We start from the raw sequence: 23,367 nt of genomic DNA, 5'->3' as shown, positions 1-23,367 counted from the left end.
AGTTTCCATGGTAACACAATGAAGAGGTAAAATTTGCAACCCTACTACTGCATCTTTTGTATTTCCTATCTTGTTTGTGAAAGTGACCATGGAGTTCAGTCTCTCATAGTGTCCTGCATGATAATTATTCTAAATAAAGAAAAGGGGAATGGTTTGAAATGTGTCATGCAAGAACTTCCTTGTACTCTGATTTGTCCTACAGAACAATTTCTGATTACTATATTCAGATTGTCTCTATTCAGGCTGTTCTGTCCTCTGTGGGCAAGGGACTCTCGTATGCATGTAGCTGTAAAAATCTTCTCATAGCAATATCATGTCTATATCCTTTTAAAGCATATTTCCAAATGTATATTGATTAAAATATTTATAATCTATTTCAAGCAGCTTGCATGTGATTAACAACATATATTGGTCATTTCTAGGTGAAATTTTCTCTTTTTCTAGTGTTTTTTTTATTCAAACAGTACATAAACCATAATCGCTTTACTTATCCTAATATATATTAACTACATATTCTTTTCTTGATTCTTTTTATCAATAATTGCTTTAATTCTTCTGTGAAATATTGAGTGTGCTGTTATATGTAATCAAGACATTGATAAGGATGTTGAACTTAGAAGAATACCTATATAAGTGTGGGGGGAGTATTGATAGTGGTAAGACAGCTATAGAAGTTTAGGGGGAGTGTTGTTAGAGGTACGCACAGCTATATAAGTGTGGAGGGAGTGTTGTTAGAAGTAAGAACAGCTATATAAGTGTGGAGGAGTGTTTTTTAGAGGTGAGAACAGCTATATAAGTGTGGAGGGAGTTATGTTAGAGGTAAGAACAGCTATATAAAAGTGTAGGGGGGAGTGTTGATAGAGGTAAGAACAGCTATGTTAAAGTGTAGGGGGGAGTGTTGTTAGAGGTAAGAACAGCTATATAAAAGTGTAGTGGGGAGTGTTGTTAGAGGTAAGAACAGCTATATAAAAGTGTAGGGGGAGTGTTGTTAGAGGTAAGAACAGCTATATAAGTGTAGGGGGAGTATTGTTAGAGGTAAGAACAGCTATATCAGTGAGAGAATGCTGAGTCCAGTGCCACTTTCACAAGAATTCTGTTGTATGCTAGCCTGACAGAAGTATAGTAGATCGCACTTCTTGTGTCTCTTTCTTCCTGTCCCTTCTGATGTAGGAAGTGTCTGTGTAAACCATAACCATGGTTACATGACTGATAGTTAGAATTCAATTCTTATATAACCAATTACTGTGTAGCTGATCACATTTTTGTATGTCGGTACTGTAAACGAGGATATAATCACCACAATAGGAGTTACCGTAGTGAAACTATACAGCACTATAGATCACGATTTTTACTGTAGATACATTGTTGCTATGGTAACATAGATACAGTGTTTCCATGAAAAATTTTAAAATACAATGTGACCAAGATCAACTGTTTATACACTGTAACTATGGAAAACTGTAAATACAATGTAGCCATGGTTACTGTGGGTACGATGTAACCATGTGTAATCATGGTTACTGTGGTAACAATATAATTATAGTAACTGGTTACCATAGTGACATAGGACCAACGTGTCCAATCCAAGGGAAAAAATTCAGTTAGAATGATGAATCATTTTAAATAAATCTCCATTAAGAAGCATTTATGATCTTTGTTAACCTTTGATTTCAATCCCTTAACTTCAGTTAAAGGTTTGTTTGTCACTTCCTTAAGAGACTCACCAATCTAGTATCTCTAAATTCTTTCATCCAAGCACTTATGCACCTTGTAAAAACCCTTTTATTTTGTTATTGTCGGCTAAAATGTCAAACATACTAACAAACCTGTATAGTTGTATTTGTCTGTTCAATTAGATTTGATCATGCATAACTGTTGATAACAAGATAAAGATGGATGCTTAAGCAGTACCACAGCTGAAGAAAGAAAGAAAGAAAGAAAGAAAGAAAGGGCAATTGCAAATAGACATACATGCAAAAAGAGACAGATAAATATATTATAGGCAAGGGGAGATAATCAATCGTAGTACATATGATGTGCAAGGGGAGATAATTAATCATAATACCTCTTCCAGACAAAGGGAGATAATCATAATGACAGGGTAGGGGAGATGATTATATTGTGTGTTGCAGGTAATGGGAGAAATATAAAGTATATATAGCAGGATTAGAAAGATAATTGTAGAAGAAAAATAACTGAGGAAACTTTTTATTTATAAAGAAAACAAAGAAAATCAGCACAAATGCATATTTCCATATATATATATATGACATGTATTCTAACACCTGTAGGGCACTTGGTTTGAGGGAGTGGTGAGCTCAGGCAATGGCGCAGCATTCTTCATCCATGCATTGAATGTTTCCCATCATCCATCACTTTTTTCTAAAAATTGCTACTTGTCATGAACAACAGAGTTGATTTTGACCAAATTTGGTCAGAAGCATCCTTAGGGTGAAGGAAACAGATTTTATATAAATATAAGGTCTTGGCACCCTGGGACCTGAGGTTCTGAGCGCAAAAGGGGAATATTTCAAATTATTATCAGATATATAAATAAAGGAAATATTTATGATATATAGCTGGCTAGGGGAGATATATTTATAATATATAGCTGGCTAGGGGAGATATTTATAATATATAGCTGGCTGGGGGAGATATTTATAATATATAGCTGGCTAGGGGAGATATATTTATAATATATAGCTGGCTAGGGGAGATATATTTATAATATATAGCTGGCTAGGGGAGATATTTATAATATATAGCTGGCTAATGGAAATATTTATAATATATAGCTGGCTAGGGGAGATATATTTATAATATATAGCTGTCTAGGGGAGATATATTTATAATATATAGCTGACTAGGGGGGGATATATTTATAATATATAGCTGTCTAGGGGAGATATTTTTTAATATATAGCTTGCTAGGGGAGATATATTTATAATATATAGCTGGCTAGGGGAGATATATTTATAATATATAGCTTGCTAGGGGAGATATATTTATAATATATAGCTGGCTGGGGGAGATATTCATAATATATAGCTTGTTAGGGGAGAGATATTTATAATATATAGTTGCCTAGGGGAAATATATTTATAATATATAGCTGGCTAGGGGAGATATATTTATAATATATAGCTTGCTAGGGGAGATATATTTATAATATATAGCTGGCTGGGGGAGATATTCATAATATATAGCTTGTTAGGGGAGAGATATTTATAATATATAGTTGGCTAGGGGAAATATATTTATAATATATAGCCGGCTAGGAGAGATATTTATAATTTATAGCTGGCTAGGGGAGATATATTTATAATATATAGCTGGCTAGTGGAGATATATTTATAATATATAGCCGGCTAGGAGAGATATTTATAATTTATAGCTGGCTGGGGGAGATATATTTATAATATATAGCTGGCTAGTGGAGATATATTTATAATATATAGCTGGCTAATGGAGATATATTTATAATATATAGCCGGCTAGGAGAGATATTTATAATACATAACTGGCTATGGAATATGATAATATTATAGCAAAATTATCCTGTTTTCCTGTGAATATAACATTGAGGTATTACTGAATTTGTCACTAGTGTAATACACTCTGGAGGATTTTTCATTGGCTATGCCAGTCATAAATCTCATGATATTGCTTAGGACATTATGCCATTAATTAAAAATGGTGCATCGAAATGGAAAAGAAGGAAAGCATTGGTGTCTTTTCGAGATGAAAGGACAGCATTGGTTATTAAGTGGGGACAAAAGGACTGAAGGTTGTCAAGTAGGACAGACTAATAATCATCGATTTTTATGTGAGACAAAAGGGCATTATTGGTTGTTATGGGTTGTTATGGGAGACAGAGGGATATCATTGGTTGTTATGGGAGACAGGAGGATATCATTGGTTGTTATGGGAGACAGGAGGACATCATTGGTTGTTATGGGAGACAGAGGGATATCATTGGTTGCTGTAGGAGATAGGAGGATATCATTGGTTGTTATGGGAGACAGAGGGATATCATTGGTTGTTATGGGAGACAGGAGGATATCATTGGTTGTTATGGGAGACAGAGGGATATCATTGGTTGTTATGGGAGACAGAAGGATATCATTGGTTGTTATGGGAGACAGAGGGATATCATTGGTTGTTATGGGAGACAGAGGGATATCATTGGTTGTTATGGGAGACAGGAGGACATCATTGGTTGTTGTGGGAGACAGAGGGATATCATTGGTTGTTGTGGGAGACAGTGGGATATCATTGGTTATGGGAGACAGAGGGATATCATTGGTTGTTATGGGAGACAGGAGTACATCATTGGTTGTTATGGGAGACAGGAGGATATCATTGGTTGCTATGGGAGACAGCGGGACATCATTGGTTGTTATGGGAGACAGTGGGATATCATTGGTTGTTATGGGAGACAGAGGGATATCATTGGTTGTTATGGGAGACAGAGGGATATCATTGGTTGTTATGGGAGACAGAGGGATATCATTGGTTGTTATGGGAGACAGAAGGATATCATTGGTTGTTTTATTGGACACAGAGGGATATCATTGGTTGTTTTATTGGACACAGAGGGATATCATTGGCTGTTTCGGGACACAGAAGGATATCATTGGTTGTTATGGGACATAGAAGGATTCATTGGTTGTAATGGGAGACAAAGGGATATCATTGGTTGTTATGGGAGACAGAGGGATATCAGTGGTTGTTATGGGAGACAGAAGGATATCATTGGTTGTTTTATTGGACACAGAGGGATATCATTGGTTGTTTTATTGGACACAGAGGGATATCATTGGCTGTTTCGGGACACAGAAGGATATCATTGGTTGTTATGGGACACAGAGGGATATCATTGGTTGTTATGGGAGACAGGAGGACATCATGGATTGTTATGGGAGACAGAGGGATATCATTGGTTGTTATGGGACACAGAGGGATATCATTGGTTGTTATGGGACACAGAGGGATATCATTGGTTGTTATGGGACATAGAAGGATTCATTGGTTGTAATGGGAGACAAAGGGATATCATTGGTTGTTATGGGACACAGAAGGATATCATTGGTTGTTATGGGACACAGAGGGATATCATTGGTTGTTATGGGAGACAGAGGGATATCATTGGTTGTTGTGGGAGACAGTGGGATATCATTGGTTATGGGAGACAGAAGGATATCATTGGTTGTTATGGGAGACAGAAGGATATCATTGGTTGTTATGGGAGACAAAGGGATATCATTGGTTGTTATGGGAGACAGAAGGACATCACAGATTATTTAGTTGGACAGAAAGACATCATTGGTTCATCATTGGTTGTTATGGGAGACAGAAGGACATCACAGATTATTTAGTTGGACAGAAAGACATCATTGGTTCATCATTGGTTGTTATGGGAGACAGAAGGACATCATTGGTTGTTATTGGAGACATACAAACATCTTTTTATTGCCCTTTTGGATGTGTTGATTGCATGCATTTTCTATATATAGACAAGCACATGCATGTGACACTCTAAGAGCTGGTGGGAGTCATCATTTGTTTATATTGTTGTTCCCTCTCTCAGTCCGTGTACTCTCATCAGTGTTGTCTTCTCCTCACCTGGGAGTTAGCTCCCCTTGTAGTGGTTGTGTACACAGTCAAACCTTACCCATGACTGATCGATCAACATAGAAGTTATTGTGATGCATTGGCAACATGCTTTCATTTCTGATCCTGCGCTGCTATGTTGGAGTATGTTTTGGCAAGCAATGCCACACATACGAAGGTTCTTATGTATTACTGTCAAATCTATGGTACATATGAAAAATACAGGTGGTAACGTTTGAATAAAGAAAAACAATATTATTGTGTGTTCTAGATGAAGGTTTTGTGACTGACATACCATAGATGAATGTAAAAAAGACCTCATCACTCAGCAGTCTACTTTTGGGGATTATCATTTCACAAATGTTTCATAATTTTGTATAATTGTTTTTATTTGTTTCAGAATTCTCATGAAAAGACATCAAAAGCTAACAACTCAGAAAACAAAAAAGTCTCTTTAAAATGCTCACCTTGGAAACATGGTTTTGTCCATTTTTTAAGAAAAAAAAGGCAAGGTCAAGGTTACAGAGCTGGTAGTCATAACAACAATGACTCGATTAACTCTAACTACCACTCTTCTAACTCGGCGACAACCAACACGCGGAATGGCCACACCCGCACCTCATACAGCAAACCTCTCCTCACTGCCCAAGAGGAACACAGTGCAGACATGGAAACTCAGTTCAGCTCCTCTCCTCTTCCCACATTTTCTGGTGAGTTTTTTTTTTGTATTGACATGTACAGTCAGTATTGACATGAAAATTCAGGCCCCAGGTGTGAAAAGATATTTAGACCTCAGATATGAAGAGATATTTAAGTCTCAGGTGTGAAAAGATATTTAGGCTTCAAGTGTGAAGAGATATTTAGGCCCCAGGTATGAAGAGATATTTTGGCCCCAGGTGTGAAGAGATATTTAGGCCTCAGGTGTGAAGAGATATTTAGGCTTCAGATATGAAGATATTTAGGCCTCAGGTGTGAAAAGATATTTAGGCTTCAAGTGTGAAGAGATATTTAGGCCCAAGGTGTGAAGAGATATTTAGGCCCCACGTGTTAAAAGATATTTAGGTCCCAGGTGTGAAGAGATATTTAGGCTTCAGATATGAAGATATTTAGGCCTCAGGTGTGAAAAGATATTTAGGCTTCAAGTGTGAAGAGATATTTAGGCCCCAGGTGTGAAGAGATATTTAGGCCCCAGGTATGAAGAGATATTTAGGCCTCAGGTGTGAAGAAATATTTCGGCCTCAGATGTGATGAGATATTTAAGTCTCAGGTGTGAAAAGATATTTAGGCTTCAAGTGTGAAGAGATATTTAGGCCCCAGGTATGAAGAGATATTTAGGCCCCACGTGTTAAAAGATATTTAGGTCCCAGGTGTGAAGAGATATTTAGGCTTCAGATATGAAGATATTTAGGCCTCAGGTGTGAAAAGATATTTAGGCTTCAAGTGTGAAGAGATATTTAGGCCCCAGGTATGAAGAGATATTTTGGCCCCAGGTGTGAAGAGATATTTAGGCCTCAGGTGTGAAGAGATACTTAGGCTTCAGATATGAAGATATTTAGGCCTCAGGTGTGAAAAGATATTTAGGCTTCAAGTGTGAAGAGATATTTAGGCCCAAGGTGTGAAGAGATATTTAGGCCCCACGTGTTAAAAGATATTTAGGTCCCAGGTGTGAAGAGATATTTAGGCTTCAGATATGAAGATATTTAGGCCTCAGGTGTGAAAAGATATTTAGGCTTCAAGTGTGAAGAGATATTTAGGCCCCAGGTGTGAAGAGATATTTAGGCCCCAGGTATGAAGAGATATTTAGGCCTCAGGTGTGAAGAAATATTTCGGCCTCAGATGTGATGAGATGTTAAGGCCCCAGGTGTGAAGAGATATTTAGGCTTAGGCCTCAGGTGTGAAGAAATATTTAGGCCCAAGGTGTGAAGAAATGTTTAGGCCCCAGGTGTGAAGAGATATTTAGGCCCAAGGTGTGAAGAGATATTTAGGCCCAAGGTGTGAAGAAATGTTTAGGCCCCAGGTGTGAAGAGATATTTAGGCCCAAGGTGTGAAGAGATATTTAGGCCTCAGGTGTGATGAGATATTTAGGCCCCAGGTGTGAAGAGACAATAGGCCTCAGATGTGATGAGATATTTAGGCCTCAGGTGTGAAGAGATGTTTAGGCCCCAGGTGTGAAGAGATATTTAGGCCTCAGGTGTGAAGAGATATTTAGGCCCCACGTGTTAAAAGATATTTAGGTCCCAGGTGTGAAGAGACATTTAGGCCCCGGTTGGAAAAGATATTTAGGCCCCAGGTGTGATGAGATATCTAGGCCTCAGGTGTGAAGAGATTTAGGCCTCAGGTGTGAAAAGATATTTAGGCTTCAAGTGTGAAAAGATATTTAGGCCACAAGTGTGAAGAGATATTTAGGCCCCAGGTATGAAGAGATATTTAGGCCTCAGGTGTGAAGAGATATTTCGGCCTCAGATGTTAAGAGATATTTAGGCCCCAGGTGTGAAGAGATATTTTGGCCTCAGATGTGATGAGATATTTAGGCCCCAGGTGTGAAGAGATATTTAGGCCTAGGCCTCAGGTTTGAAGAAATATTTAGGCCTAAGGTGTGAAGAGATGTTTAGGCCCCAGGTGTGAAGAGATATTTAGGCCCCAGGTGTGAAGAGATATTTAGGCCACAGGTGTGAAGAGATATTTAGGCCTCAAATGTGAAGAGATATTTAGGCTTCAGGTGTGAAGAGATATTTAGGCCTCAGGTGTGAAGAGATGTTTAGGCCCCAGGTGTGAAGAGACATTTAGGCCCCGGTTGGAAAAGAAATTTTAGGCCTCAGGTGTGAAGAGATATTTAGGCCCCAGGTGTTTAGGCTTATGGTATGATGATATTCAGGCCTCAGTTATGGTGAGATATTTAGGCCTCAGGTTTGATGCGAGATTCAGGCCTTAGATGTGAGTAGAGATTCAGGTGTCAGGTATGATGAGAGATTGTTGGTATTGTTTGTTAAGAATTTCTGTATAGATGTATGAGCTTCTGGCTTCAGATAGGGGTTTTAGACCTAAATGGCCAAGCCTGTGATAAAAACAGATGCTAAGGATAATGCTGCTTGCGCCCAGTATATTCTTATATAGTCCTTGCATGTTGGAATATATCTGAAAAAAATCTTTGTTGAAATCTTGAATACCCTTCTTTGATTCAAAGTTACAGATATATTTAATCTTATATAAGTTGAACCAGTGTAGTCTAAAAACCTGTCTTATCTGAATTAAAACCCTTTACAAATTGTCAGTTTAAACAGGTTTATACATGTATAATATCACTGATGTGATTTTAATTGAAGGCTTTACTTTTCAAGGATGATGTAAGTACATGTTGTAGTATGTGAGTGATCGACCAGTTATAAATTACACCAGTCAGTAAACAGATCATGGTCACGGAAATGTTTGATCTTCATACTGAACCAAACAGGAAGTCTGGGTCAGCAGAAGTTTTGACTTTATGCTAATTACAAAGCAATGGTTCTAAAGGTTACTTTTCCAATCAAAGTGATCATGATCTGTTTCATGTTTATGTGAAGGTGATACACAAATTGTTTTCTATCATATATGTTGCTTTCACACTAAGTTGCCTATTTATTTAGTTTCCTGTGGCCATTGAAGGGTAAGAGGTCATGCTGGTGCTGTTATTGGCCTTGTGAATGCTGTGCTTTTAGAAATAAATAGTTAATACAAACATCCTACTCCCCCACACCCCTACATCTCCCCACACCCCTACATCTTCCCACATCCCTTCATCTCCCCATACCCCTACATCTCCCCACACCCCTACATCTCCCCATACCCCTACATCTCCCCACACCCCTACATCTCCCCACATCCCTACATCTCCCCACACCCCTACATCTTCCCACATCCCTTCATCTCCCAATACCCCTACATCTCCACACACCCCTACATCTCCCCACACCCGTACATCTTCCCACATCCCTTCATTTCCCCATACCCCTACATCTCCCCACACCCCTACATCTCCCCATATCCCTACATCTCCCCACATCCCTACATGTTCCCATATCCCTACATTTCCCCACATCCCTACATCTCCCCACACCCCTACATCTCCCCACATCCCTACATCTCCCCATATCCCTACATCTCCCCACATCCCTTCATCTCCCCACACCCCTACATCTCCCCATACCCCTACATCTCCCCACATCCCTACATCTCCCCACATCCCTACATCTCCCCACATCCCTACATCTTCCTACATCTTCCCACATCCCTTCATTTCCCCATACCCCTACATCTCCCCACACCCCCTACATCTCCCCATATCCCTACATCTCCCCACATCCCTACATGTTCCCATATCCCTACATTTCCCCACATCCCTACATCTCCCCATACCCCTACATCTCCCCACATCCCTACATCTCCCAACATCCCTACATATCCCCACATCCCTTCATCTCCCCACACCCCTACATCTCCCCACATCCCTTAATCTCCACACACCCCTACATCTTCCCACATCCCTTCATCTCCCCACATCCCTTCATCTCCCCACATCCCTTCATCTCCCCACATCCCTACATCTCCCCATACCCCTACATCTCCCCACATCCCTCCATCTCCCCACTTCCTTACATCTTCCCACATCCCTTGATCTCCCCATACCCCTACATCTCCCCACACCCCTACATCTCCCCATATCCCTACATCTCCCCACATCCCTACATCTTCCCACACCTTACATCTCCCCACATCTCTTCATCTCCCCATATCCCTATATCACCCCACACCCCTACATTTCCCCACATCCCTACATCTCCCCACATCCCTACATCTCCCCACATCCCTACATCTTCCTACATCTTCCCACATCCCTTCATCTCCCCATATCCCTACATCTCCCCACACCCCTACATCTCCCCATATCCCTACATCTCCCCACATCCCTACATCTCCCCACACCTCTACATCTCCCCACACCCCTACATCTCCCCACATCCCTTCATCCCCCACATCCCTACATCTCCCCATATCCCTATATCACCCCCACACCCCTACATTTCCCCACATCCCTACATCTTCCTACATCTCCCCACACCCCTACATCTCCCCATATCCCTACATCTCCCCACATCCCTACATCTCCCCACATCCGTACATCTCCCCACACCCCTACATCTCCCCACACCCCTACATCCACCCACATCCGTACATCTCCCCACATCCCTACATCTCCCTACACCCCACACCCCTACATCTCCCCACACCCCTTCATCTCCCCACATCCTACATCTTCCCACATCCCTACATTTTCCCTGATCCCAACATTCTTCCAACATCCTGATTAAACCCCACTTCATTTTCACATCCTGTACAAACACCCTCTTACATTCTAAACATTCAGTCTGTCACATCACCAAACCCCATGCGTCTTTCTGCCCCCACTCTCAGCCCCATATTTCCTGCACACTTTCTCCTAACATTTCAGTATTTTTTGAGCATACTTTGATCTGCCTCTGACTTACCCCTATGTCCCATACAATCTCTCTTCCTGTTCACTTAAACTTCCTCTCATTTCTTTTTTTTATTTGCAACATTGTTCACCCACATCCCTACTTCTCATATATCCATGTATTCCCACATCCCTACATCTCCCAATATTCTTACATATCCCCACATTCCTGCATATTCCCACATACCTACACCTCCACACATCCCTGTCTCCCCTCATAACTTTACCTCCCCACATTCCTTTTTTCAAGGAATCTCTTCATATCCCCACATGTCTACATCTCCTCCATATCCTTACATCTCCCCACTTCCCTACATCTCCCCACATCCCTACATCTCCCCAACATCCTTACATCTCCCCACACCCTTACATCTCCCCACTTCCCTATATCGCCACACATCCTTACATCTCCCCACATCCTTACATCTCCCCACTTCCCTACATCGCAACACATCCTTAAATATCCCCACATCAATACATCTCCACATAACTGCATCTACTTGCATCCCGACACCTTCACACATCCCTACTTTTCCACATATCCAAATATTTCCACACATCCCTACTTATCCAAACATCCCCATCTCTCCACACAACCCCACCTGACCTTCATCTCAATATATCCCCACATCTCCACACAACCCCACATCTCTACCTCTCCCCATATTTCTTCATCTCCACACTTTCCCACATTTCAACACAACCCCACATTCCCACATCTCCACAACCCCTTGTTCCCCAAACATTCCCACATCTCCATATTACCTTACACTACAACATTTTTCTCACATTCCTACCAAATGTTTACATCTCTTCATGCCCAACTGTCACATCCTTACATCTCTTTCTGAACTTGAATTTTCGGCCATTGGCTCAGAAATAAGACATACATCTGTAGTAACCTTCAGTAACACAGACATTGGTCCTGAGATATGATTATGAAAGGCCAAAGGTTACCCCTCTTTAAATCCAAAGCACAAGCTGACCTTTGACCTGTGAGTGAGTAGAGCTTAGCACCACCCCCTCTGTTACAGATGCATTAGAAGTGCGCTCGTCCCCCGTTCCAGGGCACACCCCCACCCCCAGCACAACTAAAGTGTTTGACTTCACGGTGATCACATCCGAGTCGCCCCAGGCCAAGTCCTGCCTGCTGAGCTGGCGAGGCTGTCGTGAGTGCTTCTCTGACGACCAGCTGTCCGAGGACGGGGTAGGTTATGATGGGTGCTATGGTTACCAGGATGACACAATATCCCAGCACATTCCAAGCTTAAATACCAGTTGACACATTATACCCATTATATATGGGGATGTTCATCCCTATTTTCAGGAATCAGCAGGAATGTTGGAATTCTGGGTACACACAGTATCGGGGCCACTTCTTACTTACTGAAGGTTCCAACCAAATGTCGGTTTATCTGAGATAATCAAGACTGAGCAACAAAAAAATACAGCATCCTTCCCAAGTTCCTTGAGACCTCCATTGAATGCCCCTAAACTTGCTAGACTTTCGTCCTCCTTTTCCTTGCCTTCCCATGTCTTCCTCCCCTTTCCATCCACATATGTCCCCAGAACCCCATCCTTCCTTTCCATGTTCCCAACTTCAAATTCTGACTCTTATGCCCTGGTTTTCGACCACTTATCTCCTATGTCCCTGGCTTTCTCCGTCCCATGTCCAAGACTCCTTTACTCCCATGTTCCTGACCCCATCCCTTCTATGTCCCCATGCCCCTTCCTCCTATGCCCTGATTGCCTGTGTCCCTAAAATCCATCCCTCTATTGTCTGCTATCCCCTGCCTCTCATATTGCAAGACCTCGCCCTAAGATGTCCCAAGATCCCCGTCCTCTTATGTCCCAAGACCTCTCCCTGAGATGTCCAAGATCCCCGTCCTCTTATGTCCCAAGACCTCTCCTTGAGATGTCCAAGATTCCCTTCCTCTTATGTCCCAAGACTTCTCCCTGAGATGTCCAAAATTCCCTTCCTTTTATGTCACAAGACTTCTCCCTGAGATGTCCAAGATTACCACCCTCCCATTCTCTCTTTTTACACGACACGAGACTCCCTTCCGTGACACGAGCCTCCCTACTATGACAATAGACTCCTTTCCATTACACCAGACCCCCTCACTATCCATCCCATGTCCTCAGACTCCTTTTATCCCATTGATCCAACCCACTCCTTCCCATGCCCTACCTTCTCCTGTCTTTGACCCCCATCCCACCAACCTCAAATGCCTTGCCTGCTTATGTCCCTGACCTCCTCCCATCCATGCCCTACCTTCCAACGTCTTTGACCCCATCCCACCACCCCTCCAACACCTTGCCTTCCCATGTCCCTCCCTCCCTCCCTCCCATTCCCTCAGATGCCCCCATGTCCTGTACCCCTTCCTGTTTTTAGTATCAGTGGCTGTGTACACCAGACTGCCCCCCATGTCGTGTACCCCTTCCTGTTTTTAGTATCAGTGGCTGTGTACACCAGACTGCCCCCCATGTTCTGTACCCCTTCCTGTTTTTAGTATCAGTGGCTGTGTACACCAGACTGCCCCCCCTCCCCCATGTCCTGTACCCCTTCCTGTTTTATAGTATCAGTGGTTGTGTACACCAGACTGCCCCCCATGTCCTGTACCCCTTCCTGTTTTATAGTATCAGTGGCTGTGTACACCAGACTGCCCCCCATGTCCTGTACCCCTTCCTGTTTTTAGTATCAGTGGCTGTGTACACCAGACTGTCCCCCATGTCCTGTACCCCTTCCTGTTTTATAGTATCAGTGGCTGTGTACACCACCAGACTGCCCCCCATGTCCTGTACCTCTTCCTGTTTTTAGTATCAGTGGCTGTGTACACCAGACTGCCCCCCATGTCCTGTACCCCTTCCTGTTTTTAGTATCAGTGGCTGTGTACACCAGACTGCCCCCTATGTCCTGTACCCCTTCCTGTTTTTAGTATCAGTGGCTGTGTACACCAGACTGCCCCCCCCTCCCCCATGTCCTGTACCCCTTCCTGTTTTTAGTATCAGTGGTTGTGTACACCAGACTGCCCCCCCCCCCCATGTCCTGTACCCCTTCCTGTTTTTAGTATCAGTGGCTGTGTACACCAGACTGCCCCCCATGTCCTGTACCCCTTCCTGTTTTTAGTATCAGTGGCTGTGTACACCAGACTGCCCCCCATGTCCTGTACCCCTTCCTGTTTTTAGTATCAGTGGCTGTGTACACCAGACTGCCCCCCATGTCCTGTACCCCTTCCTGTTTTTAGTATCAGTGGCTGTGTACACCAGACTGTCCCCCATGTCCTGTACCCCTTCCTGTTTTTAGTATCAGTGGCTGTGTACACCAGACTGCCCCCCATGTCCTGTACCCCTTCCTGTTTTTAGTATCAGTGGCTGTGTACACCAGACTGCCCCCCATGTCCTGTACCCCTTCCTGTTTTTAGTATCAGTGGCTGTGTACACCAGACTGCCCCCATGTCCTGTACCCCTTCCTGTTTTTAGTATCAGTGGCTGTGTACACCAGACTGCCCCCCCCATGTCCTGTACCCCTTTCTGTTTTTAGTATCAGTGGCTGTGTACACCAGACTGCCGCCCCTCCCCCATGTCCTGTACCCCTTCCTGTTTTTAGTATCAGTGGCTGTGTACACCAGCCTGGCCCCCATGTCCTGTTCCCTTTCCTGTTTTATAGTATCAGTGGTTGTGTACACCAGCCTGTCCCCCATGTCCTGTACCCCTCCTGTTTTTAGTATCAGTGGCTGTGTACCCAGATTTCTGGTGTGTAGTGCTGGTTACTGTGTTATATGGCTGCTGTCATAAAGTTCATTATATTATGCTGCTGATGTGAATTTTCGCTTTTAATTGCTTTGGTTTTAAAATGTACTTTGCTTTTTAACACAGACATACGTATTTATGTGTCTGGAAATATCTTATATATCAGAGTACACCTGTTATTTACAGCATAACTACTTAACTTTACTTATTGTCTGTTACTATAAAACCAGACTTCGGTGACACCTGTCATTTACCATAGAACCAGACTTTGATGACTCCAGTGTGTTACCATAGGATTAAACTTGGGTGACACCTGTCATTTACCATAGAACCAGACTTTGATGACTCCAGTGTGTTACCATAGGATTAAACTTGGGTGACACCTGTCATTTACCATAGAACCAGACTTTGATGACTCCAGTGTGTTACCATAGGATTAAACTTGGGTGACACCTGTCATTTACCATAGAACCAGACTTTGATGACTCCAGTGTGTTACCATAGGATTAAACTTGGGTGACACCTGTCATTTACCATAGAACCAGACTTTGATGACTCCAGTGTGTTACCATAGGATTAAACTTGGGTGACACCTGTCATTTACCATAGAACCAGACTTTGATGACTCCAGTGTGTTACCATAGGATTAAACTTGGGTGACACCTGTCATTTACCATAGAACCAGACTTTGATGACTCCAGTGTGTTACCATAGGATTAAACTTGGGTGACACCTGTCATTTACCATAGAACCAGACTTTGATGACTCCAGTGTGTTACCATAGGATTAAACTTGGGTGACACCTGTCATTTACCATAGAACCAGACTTTGATGACTCCAGTGTGTTACCATAGGATTAAACTTGGGTGACACCTGTCATTTACCATAGAACCAGACTTTGATGACTCCAGTGTGTTACCATAGGATTAAACTTGGGTGACACCTGTCATTTACCATAGAACCAGACTTTGATGACTCCAGTGTGTTACCATAGGATTAAACTTCGGTGACACCTGTCATTTACCATAGAACCAGACTTTGATGACTCCAGTGTGCTACCATAGGATTAAACTTGGGTGACACCTGTCATTTACCGTAGAACCAGACTTTGATGACTCCAGTGTGTTACCATAGGATTAAACTTGGGTGACACCTGTCATTTACCATAGAACCAGACTTTGATGACTCCAGTGTGCTACCATAGGATTAAACTTGGGTGACACCTGTCATTTACCATAGAACCAGACTTTGATGACTCCAGTGTGTTACCATAGGATTAAACTTGGGTGACACCTGTCATTTACCATAGAACCAGACTTTGATGACTCCAGTGTGTTACCATAGGATTAAACTTGGGTGACACCTGTCATTTACCATAGAACCAGACTTTGATGACTCCAGTGTGTTACCATAGGATTAAACTTGGGTGACACCTGTCATTTACCATAGAACCAGACTTTGATGACTCCAGTGTGTTACCATAGGATTAAACTTGGGTGACACCTGTCATTTACCATAGAACCAGACTTTGATGACTCCAGTGTGTTACCATAGGATTAAACTTCGGTGACACCTGTCATTTACCATAGAACCAGACTTTGATGACTCCAGTGTGTTACCATAGGATTAAACTTGGGTGACACCTGTCATTTACCATAGAACCTTTATCTGATAAATCCTGTTTATCATCATTGAGTCACTTTCTTTGATGACACTTGATTTGTGGTATTATTTGATTTAGCAGACAGAAATCTGTTTCAGAAATCTTTGACCTTATTGACCTATCTTAGACCCTCTCATATTATTGGATGATGGGGTGCTGTACCAATCGCCCTATGTCCTTCGTCTGTCTGTCTGTCTGTCTGTCCATTCTTAACAACTTTTGTTGTCATAGTTTCAGAAGTCCTGAATGGATCTTTCTCAAATTTTACGTGAAAGCTTCTCTTGAATTCAAACTTTGTTTAGTCCACTAGGGGACTGATAGGGAAAACAGGATGGCTGGCAGGTGGCCATTGTGATTTGTCCACTAGGGGACTGATAGGGAAAACAGGATGGCTGGCAGGTGGCCATTGCGATTAGTCCACTAGGGGACTGATAGGGAAAACAGGATGGCTGGCAGGTGGCCATTGTGATTAGTCCACTAGGGGACTGATAGGGAAAACAGGATGGCTGGCAGATGGCCATTGTGATTAGTCCACTAGGGGACTGATAGGGAAAACAGGATGGCTGGCAGGTGGCCATTGTGATTAGTCCACTAGGGGACTGATAGGGAAAACAGGATGGCTGGCAGGTGGCCATTGTGATTAGTCCACTAGGGGACTGATAGGAAAAACAGGATGGCTGGCAGGTGGCCATTGTGATTAGTCCACTAGGGGACTGATAGGGAAAACAGGATGGCTGGCAGGTGGCCATTGTGATTAGTCCACTAGGGGACTGATAGGGAAAACAGGATGGCTGGCAGGTGGCCATTGTGATTAGTCCACTAGGGGACTGATAGGAAAAACAGGATGGCTGGCAGGTGGCTATTGTGATTAGTCCACTAGGGGACTGATAGGGAAAACAGGATGGCTGGCAGGTGGCCATTGTGATTAGTCCACTAGGGGACTGATAGGGAAAACAGGATGGCTGGCAGGTGGCCAATGTGATTAGTCCACTAGGGGACTGATAGGAAAAACAGGATGGCTGGCAGGTGGCCATTGTGATTAGTCCACTAGGGGACTGATAGGAAAAACAGGATGGCTGGCAGGTGGCCATTGTGATTAGTCCACTAGGGGACAGATAGGAAAAACAGGATGGCTGGCAGGTGGCCATTGTGATTTGTCCACTTGGGGACATAGGAAAACAAGATGGCCGGCAAATGTTAATCCAGTCTTAGACAAGTTTTTTATCACTATTTCTGGGAAAGTACTAGATGGATCATTCTCAAATTTCATATGGTGGTTCCCAATTTTGATATCTGTTTGTACATTGTCCATTTTTTGGACTAATCAAGAAAGCAAAATAGCTGACAGGTGGGTGGGCCTATTGGCTATTCCTTTCGGTGTACATGTAATAAATGGATATTTCTCAGATTTCATATGGAGGTCCTATTTTGGTCCTTATTCATGCCCTCTTGATTTTGGTACTGATCAAAAGCACAAATGGCTGTCTGGTGGCCATTTTGAATGTTGACAGTGAATGTTGGTTAAGGCTAATTTTTGAGAAATACTGGATGGATCATTCACAAATTTGATATTTATGTTCCCCTTACCCCATAGCTGAACTCTATTTATTTTTGGGACTGATAAACGGTATAAAGATTATTAATCGCTAAATTCTAAGAGGAACTTTCGAATTGTATATCCTTTTAAAGTAAAAACCCAGGAAAAGCAACCAACTTTTAAAAAACAAATCAAGATAACAAAAAATGTCTTAAATGTGTAAAGAATTATGGCAGAAGAATGGTTTGGCCACCTGGGGATGTTTGGGTGAAGTCAAAAAGATGTCCACCAAGGAGGGCACCCTTAGGACAATGGGAACTGATGGAAGGGCCTTTTTTTGTGACATTTATCAGTAGTAGCATTTCCTCGCGTCTCAACAGGTATCAGTTTAACAAAACACACATGACTTATACAACGATGTTAAGTCAGTCTTTTCGCTTAGAAGGCCTTGCCTTCTGATTGGCTGAGATTTTCTACCTCTTCCTGACTTCTACAAGAGACAGAATTATCGCGTCACTCCAGTTGAAGGCTATGTTTATCGAATGAAAATAAATGTTCCTAGATTTAAGTCTAGGACTGCGTAATGATAATTTGTTGTTAAAGGCTTATCATCTGTATCAGATGTTTGTGTGTTTCAGGGCAGTGAATGCACATTTCGGTTTGAGCAGAGCGTTGACGTTGCTATCAAAACCACTATGGCAATAAAGAGCGTCCAAGATGCCAAAAACTACTCAGCTTACAAGTATGCTCACACGTGACGGAGATATACCTCACTGACCGGTCCATATACCTTGAGCAACCAAAATTACTGACTGACCAGATAATAAATATATGCAAAATTTGTTGACTGGTCAGTCAGCTTCGACGAAAAGGAAGAGGACAACACATTGATAACCAGTCAGCGAAACTCCAGGAATTTTCTAAAAAAAAGCCAGACTTTGTGGTATTTGAACCAAAAATATATGATTATGTGACCCTGTTGTTGAATGGTCAGTTACCCTATATATAACACAATTGTTGAATGGTCAGTTATATTACATATTTCCAATGCAATTTTAGTAGAAAAATATAGTGTGTGGCACAATATAAAATATACATGGCCACCATGTTGTCAGCCACGTGGTAGAAGGAATGTTACCGTGGAAACAGGTGGTGTTAGAGTTAATACAGTGACATATGCAGCGATATTGATTGACCTTGAGATCTATGTCCTTGACCTTGTTATTTGATTCATCGTTCTTTCATTATTGTATAGATTCCCATTTTAATATTTCAATAGCAATTGTATAATTGAATGAAAATTTTATGAAGATTTGAAAATGGTCCATGCTTGTTTTGAAAAAAACCCATATAAAATCATTATTGCTCATTCTATATGGAATATTTTTCAATTTTTCCACATATTTCTTGTCTGTGATTATTTGAAAGCAAACTGAGATTTATTTGTTCCAGTAATTTGCTTATAGATGCCCTATTTATTATTGTTCATATAGAATTGTAGATGCCCTGTTTATGTTTGTCCCTGTAGAATTGTAGATGCCCTGTTTATGTTTGTCCCTGTAGACTTGTAGATGCCCTGTTTATGTTTGTCCCTGTAGAATTGTAGATGCCCTGTTTATGTTTTTCCCTGTAGAATTGTAGATGCCCTGTTTATGTTTGTCCCTGTAGACTTGTAGATGCCCTGTTTATGTTTGTCCCTGTAGACTTGTAGATGCCCTGTTTACGTTTATCCCTGTAGAATTGTAGATGCCCTGTTTACGTTTGTCCCTGTAGAATTGTAGATGCCCTGTTTATGTTTGTCCCAGTAGAATTGTAGATGCCCAGTTTATGTTTGTCCCTGTAGAATTGTAGATGCCCTGTTTATGTTTGTCCCTGTAGAATTGTAGATGCCCTGTTTATGTTTGTCCCTGTAGAATTGTAGATGCCCTGTTTATGTTTGTCCCTGTAGACTTGTAGACCCCCTGTTTTGAATTCTTTCTGTAGATATTTCATGGCCTGTTTATGGTTATTTATATTTATTTCTGTAGACTTGTAGATGCCTGTTACTTGCCAGTGCATGTGACCTTTACCTTCACATTGACGATGAGGTGCCATAGTGTGCACTACTAGGTCATCATGTAGATGCAATCACATTTGATCAGTGCTGTGAACTTTCCCACTGTTGGTCAGTAGCGACATCCTAAGTTATGCACCCACAAACAGATGTCATCTCCTGTTTTTGTTAGGGCCACAAACATTCATATGTGACGAAGTGCACATTCTGCTTGTCAGAGCAATATCACAGCCAGGTTCTGCACCTCAGAGGGTTGCCATGGTCAAATTCTTGTGTCAGAAGGATAGCAGTGCAAATTCATTCAATCAGAGTCTTGAAATAGCATATCAGAAAAATTATTAGCCAGTTTCATCAATGAAACAGACATGTGATCAGCCATTGACATTACTAGACTGTCATGTGATCAGCCATTGACATTACTAGACTGTCATGTGATCAGCCATTCACATTACTAGACTGTCATGTGATCAGCCATTCACATTACTAGGCTATGTTGTGATCAGCCATTGACATTACTAGGCTATGTTGTGGTCAGCCATTGACATTACTAGACTGACATGTGATCAGCCATTGACATTACTAGGTTGACATTGGATCAGCCATTGACATTACTGGGCTGACATGTGATCAGCCATTGACATTACTGGGCTGACATGTGATCAGTCATTGACATTACTATACTATGTTGTGGTCAGCCATTGACATTACTAGACTGACATGTGATCAGCCATTGACATTACTAGGTTGACATTGGATCAGCCATTGACATTACTAGGTTGACATGTGATCAGCCATTGACATTACTAGGTTGACATTGGATCAGCCATTGACATTACTAGGTTGACATGTGATCAGCCGTTGACAGAATTAGGCTGACATGTGATCAGCCATTGACATTACTAAGTTGACATGTGATCAGCCATTGACATTACTAGGTTGACATATGATCAGCCATTGACATTACTAGACTGACATGTGATCAGCCATTGACATTACTAGGTTGACATGTGATCAGCCATTGACATTACTGGGCTATGTTGTGATCAGCCATTGACATTACTAAACTGACATGTGATCAGCCATTGACATTAATAGGTTGACATTGGATCAGCCGTTGACAGAACTAGGTTGACATGTGATCAGCCATTGATATTACTTGACTGACATGCGATCAGCCATTGACGGAACTCAACTGACATGTGATCAGCCATTGACATTACTTGGCTATGTTGTGATCAGCCATTGACATTACTAGACTGACATGTGATCAGCCATTGACATTAATAGGTTGACATTGGATCAGCCGTTGACAGAACTAGGTTGACATGTGATCAGCCATTGATATTACTTGACTGACATGTGATCAGCCATTGACATTACTGGGCTATGTTGTGGTCAGCCATTGACATTACTAGACTGACATGCGATCAGCCATTGATGGAACTAGGTTGACATGTGATCAGCCATTGACATTACTAGGTTGACATGCGATCAGCCATTGACATTACTAGGTTGACATGCGATCAGCCATTGACAGAACTAGGTTGACATGCGATCAGCCATTGACAGAACTAGGTTGACATGTGATCAGCCATTGACAGAAATAGACAGACATGTGATCAGCCATTGACATTACTAGACTGACATGTGATCAGCTATTGACATTACTAGGTTGACATGTGATCAGCCATTGACATTACTAGGTTGACATGTGATCAGCCATTGACATTACTTGGCTATGTTGTGATCAGCCATTGACATTACTAGGTTGACATGTGATCAGCCATTGACATTACTTGGCTATGTTGTGATCAGCCATTGACATTACTAGGCTGACATGTGATCAGCCATTGACATTACTGGGCTGACATGTGATCAGCCATTGACATTACTGGGCTGACATGTGATCAGTCATTGACATTACTGGGCTGACATGTGATCAGCCATTGACATTACTGGGCTGACATGTGATCAGTCATTGACATTACTAGACTGACATGTGATCAGCCATTGACATTACTGGGCTGACATGTGATCAGCCATTGACATTACTGGGCTGACATGTGATCAGTCATTGACATTACTGGGCTGACATGTGATCAGCCATTGACATTACTTGACTGACATGTGATCAGTCATTGACATTATTAGACTGACATGTGATCAGCCATTGACATTACTAGGTTGATGTGTGATCAGCCATTGACATTACTGGGCTGACATGTGATCAGCCATTGACATTACTGGGCTGACATGTGATCAGCCATTGACATTACTGGGCTGACATGTGATCAGTCATTGACATTACTAGACTGACATGTGATCAGCCATTGACATTACTAGGTTGATGTGTGATCAGACATTGACATTACTAGACTGACATGTGATCAGTCATTGACATTAATAGGTTGACATTGGATCAGCCGTTGATATTACTTGACTGACATGTGATCAGCCATTGACATTACTGGGCTGACATGTGATCAGCCATTGACATTACTGGGCTGACATGTGATCAGTCATTGACATTACTGGGCTGACATGTGATCAGCCATTGACATTACTAGGCTGACATGTGATCAGCCATTGACATTACTGGGCTGACATGTGATCAGCCATTGACATTACTGGGCTGACATGTGATCAGTCATTGACATTACTGGGCTGACATGTGATCAGCCATTGACATTACTGGGCTGACATGTGATCAGTCATTGACATTACTAGACTGACATGTGATCAGCCATTGACATTACTGGGCTGACATGTGATCAGCCATTGACATTACTAGGTTGACATGTGATCAGCCATTGACATTACTAGACTGACATGTGATCAGCCATTGACATTACTGGGCTCACATGTGATCAGCCATTGACATTACTAGACTGACATGTGATCAGCCATTGACATTACTAGGTTGATGTGTGATCAGACATTGACATTACTAGACTGACATGTGATCAGCCATTGACATTACTAGGTTGATGTGTGATCAGGCTGGCTGTACACTGTAAGGCAAGCTGTACACTGTAAGGCTGGCTGTTCACTGTACACTGTAAGGAATGCAGTACACTGTACACTGTAAGGCATGCTGTACACTGTGAAGGCTGGCTGTACACCGTAAGGCTGGCTGTACACCGTAGGCTGGCTGTACACTGTAAGGCTGGCGGTACACTGTAAGGCTGGCTGTATTCTGTACACTGTAAGGCAAGCTGTACACTGTACACGGTGAGGC

At 42.1% G+C, this 23,367-nt stretch overlaps 1 protein-coding gene across 1 annotated transcript in view; it reads left to right on the top strand.

Annotated features, from left to right (window-relative positions):
* LOC132557359 (serine/threonine-protein kinase par-1-like) overlaps positions 1–18,834 on the top strand; it is a 166,941-nt gene extending 148,107 nt beyond the window's left edge. Inside the window, exons 14-16 of the mRNA XM_060221853.1 lie at positions 6,015–6,324; positions 12,158–12,330; positions 18,715–18,834. Coding sequence (XP_060077836.1) covers positions 6,015–6,324; positions 12,158–12,330; positions 18,715–18,834 — 603 coding nt within the window. The remainder of the gene's footprint in view (positions 1–6,014; positions 6,325–12,157; positions 12,331–18,714) is intronic.
* Positions 18,835–23,367: the final 4,533 nt, after the last annotated feature.

The sequence above is a fragment of the Ylistrum balloti genome, unplaced genomic scaffold, assembly GCF_031769215.1.
Source record: "Ylistrum balloti isolate Yb309-2 unplaced genomic scaffold, AGI_CSIRO_Ybal_v1 Utg369652, whole genome shotgun sequence".
In the NCBI taxonomy this organism is placed as follows: domain Eukaryota; kingdom Metazoa; phylum Mollusca; class Bivalvia; order Pectinida; family Pectinidae; genus Ylistrum; species Ylistrum balloti.
This window is presented reverse-complemented; position numbering and strand designations above follow the sequence as displayed.